The 5,252-nt window shown below is 47.2% G+C and overlaps 1 protein-coding gene across 1 annotated transcript; it reads left to right on the forward strand.

The window, feature by feature from the left end:
- The first annotated feature begins 1,952 nt into the window (after nucleotides 1-1,952).
- On the forward strand, nucleotides 1,953-4,824 carry LOC119106914 (uncharacterized). Its single transcript, XM_037230262.1, has 3 exons — nucleotides 1,953-1,959; nucleotides 2,474-2,609; nucleotides 4,647-4,824. Exons 1-3 carry the CDS (start codon nucleotides 1,953-1,955, stop codon nucleotides 4,822-4,824), a joined length of 321 nt encoding a protein of 106 aa, XP_037086157.1.
- Nucleotides 4,825-5,252: the final 428 nt, after the last annotated feature.

A 5,252-nucleotide genomic window follows, 5' to 3' on the forward strand; every position in this document is an offset into this window, starting at 1 on the left:
CCTGAAATTCGCAGCAGGACGGTTGGAGTGGCCCGCCAAGGCTCCGTTGGTGACGCAGGTAAGCGCATTTTTGGTGGTCAGGGAGCACGTTTTATCTCAATGCCATGCCCACGCTAATTGTCGGACCAGGTGCCTCCTAGGTTCTACTAGACATAGTCGCATAACCGGCACTCTAGCATGAAACTTTGGGTTGAGTTTCTCCGGCTCAATTTTTTTGCTTGCAGACTTTTGTATCGCGCACCTGTGTCTAACATTTATTCGTGCGAATATTTGTAGACGCATCTTCGCAAACGCAACGCTTTGTGCGGCAAACCCGAATGCAAAGAAACTTGTAGCCACAAAAACGGCTGCCACTCAATAGTGTGTGTGATGAGTTTTTCTCATTGTTTTTCTCACATGCCCATCTACTCTCATCGATTTCATCGTAAGCGTAATTATTTACATTCGGAAATCCTGCTATTAAATTTCTTCGCACGCGCAAATTTCCGCGTCGTAATTTTGGCTTGTGCATTTATCTGTACCGCATTTCTCTGCGAACGAATTTATTCGTGCCGATCGCTCCGTATACGCTATCAATTGTATCGCATTTTGTCCCACACGTAATTCTTCGCACCGTGCTTAATGGAATTTACAATTTCCGTGTTGGTAAGTCTAAAAGGTAAAGTGAAGTAAGGCGTAGTCTATGACATAAGGTCATGTGATCCAATGACGTCGTCCAGTGATCACAAATAGAGATGTGTGCGTCTCCGCCAATTTAAGAGCCACCCAAGGCTTGGGCGCTATAACTTCCACGCATTTGAATTCCTTTATGCCACGTATCCCATTTCTTAGTTTGTGCAATTATTCGTGTCGCACTTTCCATGCATTTTATTGTGGCATCGCAGAGAATCATGCCATTTGGCAACTCCGTTTGTCATAAATGGGGTAAAAAAACACACTATATGTGATAATGTCACAGCACTCCTCAGAATACGGATCATAGCTAAGGAACAGAAGAGGGAAAGAATGGTGGAGGGCGAACAGCGTGATAACGGCAGAGGATGAGAAAGCAGCGAGGTCTCTGCTCCCAATATCATTTGTTTCATGCACAACATTAAGTACGTCCAAAAATGTTGCGCGATCACAACGTTTACGAATGGATGGCAAAAACTATTATCTGCAAACAAACGTAATACAAAGAATAACATTTGAGAATAGATAATATATGAAGGAACGCATATACAAAGGTATGCAATACGACGATTAATTTTCATAAACAAATGAGAGCGCACGATAAGACATGCGATGCGAATATTGGCGTATTTGAAGGACGGCTATATCAATAATGTGCATGCAACGTTTTTCACAATCAATCAAACAATTTGTGAAAAAGTTTTACGTGCGAGCACTTGCGACACGAGGGTTCTCGAACGGAGACTTGAGTACGAACCTCTACATCCGTGAATTATTGCAATACAAATATTGACGCACGAGGTTTGCAAACAAACAAAGGTCATGGGCAGTTTTTTCTGGTCACCCGGTCATCGAAATGCGCTTTGAGTGCATTTGGCTGCTCCTAGCCTTTTTCACTTGAGAGATGAAAGATGAAAGAGACGAAAGTGGACAGAGATAGCAGTGCATGATTTCAATTACTGAAACTGAGCTGACGTGCGACTTTCTCCACAGCTCAACACCATGAAGTCCACCGTGGCAGGCCTTGTGGCAGGCCTGGCTATTATGGCGGTCCGTGTTGACCAGGTGGTCTCGAACCACCAGCGAAGTAAGGACTCGAGAAGAGCAGTAAAAGGCAGCTGCTGAGCGTTTGGAGTGTGTTCCACCGGGGTCTCTCTCCCAATCAGGAGACCTATATTTGTCAGCTTCGTCTCTGATTAATTCTGTCAATGATGATGAATTATGAAGTCAAGAAGCTCGTTGTCATTTGGCTGTTCTTTAAAAAAAGCATTGCTGTGACCATGGCAGGTAGGCTTCTGAAATAACTGCTGCGGAGAGGTCAGGTTAGGCCACTTGGTGACTTGATCTGACCTTGGGAATGGACGCTTGGATTTTCGCTTAGATTCCAACACCTCCGGAATATTCAAGGCGCAGAGTGCATCGCAATGAATATCAGAATTTCAACAAACCTAACGTGATTCACGATATTCTGGCATCATCAGTTCGTCTTCGAGGCTAATGCTACTCAAAGCGATACTTGATTCTTGCACTTTGCTCAGATCCTTCTTGATCCATGAGAGTGAACCCTCTGTAACAACCAAAATTGTTGTGCACGTGCGAACGTTTCCCATTCATTTGGACTCCCACTTGTTTGCTAAAGTGAAGTTTCCTTCCTTTAGCACAACCAAGGCAGACGCATGCGCTGACCCCATTGTGCCGGTTACGACCTGACCTCACGCATACGCATACCTGAGCAGGTACGCCGCCAACACATGCATGATGACCGAGCGCGAAGCGTCTCGACCAAGGCTGCATGCGGCAGGTTTCAACTTGACGGACGCGGGCATGGCCAACCGCACCTGCTTCTCGTGCAGCCTCGACTTCCGCTACACGGCCTGGGACGGCGATAACGCGTGCCTGGGCTGGGCAGAGCAGGTGGCCACCGACTACCTGGTGGTGTGCGGCGCCCATCAGCTCATCTGCCAGGTCAGGCGGGCGCCCATCAGCTCATTTGTTAGGTCAGACGGGCGCCCATCAGGTCATCTTCCAGGTCAGGCGGGCGCCCATCAGCTCATTTGTTAGGTCAGACGGGCGCCCATCAGGTCATCTTCCAGGTCAGGCGGGCGCCCATCAGCTCATTTGTTAGGTCAGACGGGCGCCCATCAGGTCATCTTCCAGGTCAGGCGGGCGCCCATCAAGTCATCTTCCAGGCCAGGCGGGCGTCCATTAAGTCATCTGTCAGGTCAGGCGGGGCGGGCCGCCGGCCACCTTGGGAGTTCCAACCTGCCTGAGAATCGTGGGGTGGAGGCGTGGCTGGCCGCTTTGCCAACGTGCGCGCCTGGGCACTTGTTGGCAGGTGATAGGGAAGGTCGCTGACCTTGCGGGGTGCACTGTGTTTCACTTCTCAGTCCATTCAGACTGGGTCGACGTAAAAAAGAAAAAATGCGAGTAACCTTAGACGTGTAGGTGCCACGGAGTCATCAGTGATCGCGTGCCCACGCTAGATTCCAATTGGTATCCCAGCTAATAAAAAACAGCGCATGACGTCTAACTTTGAGCCGCAATTCCATTCATTCACCCTAGTATCCTCCGTGGTAAAAGCGCACGACTCGGCAGTCAGCTGTGAAGGGGAGACGTACATTGGCGCCCCAAACACTGGCTTGTGTGCTGCATCTGTGTCGGCCACTTCGCCAGAGGCAGGGAGCGTCAGACTGGCACGAAGCGGCATGGCATGACGGCAATGGCGTTCAAATATCAGCTTAAACTGATATGTTGAGCTGGAATTGCTGCACCGGAGTGGTCAGGATCTTCGAAACAAGCTATACTTTGCCAAGGGCCCTTGTCTCAACCGCCGCCCTTGAAAAGTTCCTGTCCAAATTTTCAGGCAGACACACACACACACACACACACACACACACACACCACACACAACACACACACACACAACACCACACACACACACACACAACACACACACCACACACACACACACACAACCACACATATATATATATATATATATATATATATATATATATATATATATATATATATATATGTGTGTGTGTGTGTGTGTGTGTGTGTGTGTGTGTGTTTTGGAATATTTTGGCAGATCCTTGCTTTATACATGTTTGATTAAAAAATTAAACAGCCAAACAAATTCTTGTACAACTCTTGAACTATAAGGTGATGGGCGGTGAGCAGTATTGATGTAATTGTCCCAATAGTGTTCTCATTGTATCGTTGTAGTGCTCCCATTATGAATGTATTTTATATGTATCAAAGTGAAAATAGGATTCTGTCTTGCTTCAATTAGTCATATTTCCCTTGTGTTCTCTATACCAAAAGATGCTTTCCCAATAGCACTGCACAATTTTTATCCTTTAAAACTAAAAAAATATTCATTTTGCCATTCAAACTTCTCCGCCGATTAGATAGGATGTCAAAACGTTAGAATGTAAAGAGCGACGAAGATATGAGTAATTTTGTGCAAACCATCTTTAACCTAAACGATAATGCCAAGTCCAAAGCCAGGAAGCTAGAACGACACGTCAAAAAGCTCGTCAATGCTGAGCCAGCAGTATGTATCAAATATAGATATACAACATGTATATATATATATATATATATATATATATATAATATTAAGAGCTCTTTCTTACATTTTCTTGCTTTCGCTGCTCAATAACTTTTTTTCATTGCATCAAGTAGAATATTGATCGTCAGCAACTGTGTTCTGCAATGGTATACAACCTAAACCTAGAAATGTTGAACTGTTTCTTGGCAATTAAAACATTCCTGCAGTTTGTTTTATATCAGGTACGGCGTGAAGTGCAAATACTAGATGACGCCCTGAGCTTTTTAGAAGAGACCAATGCTAAATTGTCTGTTCCCTGTACGTACGGCTTCCGACTGCAAAACTGCAACAGGAGCTGAAGCACCACTCTTGAGGGCTGCGGAAATCACCCACACAGGACACATCTCGCACGTTTCAGGAGTCGTGGGTTCGTGCAAAACGGCATCCTGCTGCTGCTAGCGAGGTCCTGCACCGACTCCTGCGCCGCATACTGCAAGTCCACCGGCTTCGGGGTCACCAAGACCACCTGTAACCACTGCTGCGAGGAGGATGGCTGCAATGACAGCCGGCCGACCCTCTCGGCCACCGGGCAGTAAATGCGAAGCCAGCGCCTCGCGACCAAAGACATGCTTCACGGCTCCGCGACCAAAGACATGCAAAGACGGCTTCGGTGACCAGAGGCCGAGTGGGCCGGAAACGAGACAAGAAGCGCCTCAAGCGGGGCGGGGAAGCTGCGGGGCCAGGCTCGATCGCGCCACTGGAGGCCGTGTTGTTGCCTATTGTGGTGATATCTGAAGGCGTGGTGTTCCGAGGGAGCTGTGCAGTTTTTGGCAAAATATTCGGTGACCTCTCGGTGTTTCCACAAATATAAAACGACTGATGTTCTGTCCACTCGAGAACCCCGTCAACCGAATTGTGACGATGTGCGATGTGGCCTCACTTTTGCAGCAGGCAGCGCTGTCCAAATTGCAACATTAGATATTAGTATACGCTATTTATTGGCTGCTTTTGCACCTTCCTACCT

This window comes from Pollicipes pollicipes, unplaced genomic scaffold (assembly GCF_011947565.3).
Source record: "Pollicipes pollicipes isolate AB1234 unplaced genomic scaffold, Ppol_2.1 Scaffold_6459;HRSCAF=7659_pilon_pilon_pilon, whole genome shotgun sequence".
NCBI classification, from domain to species: Eukaryota; Metazoa; Arthropoda; class Thecostraca; order Pollicipedomorpha; family Pollicipedidae; genus Pollicipes; species Pollicipes pollicipes.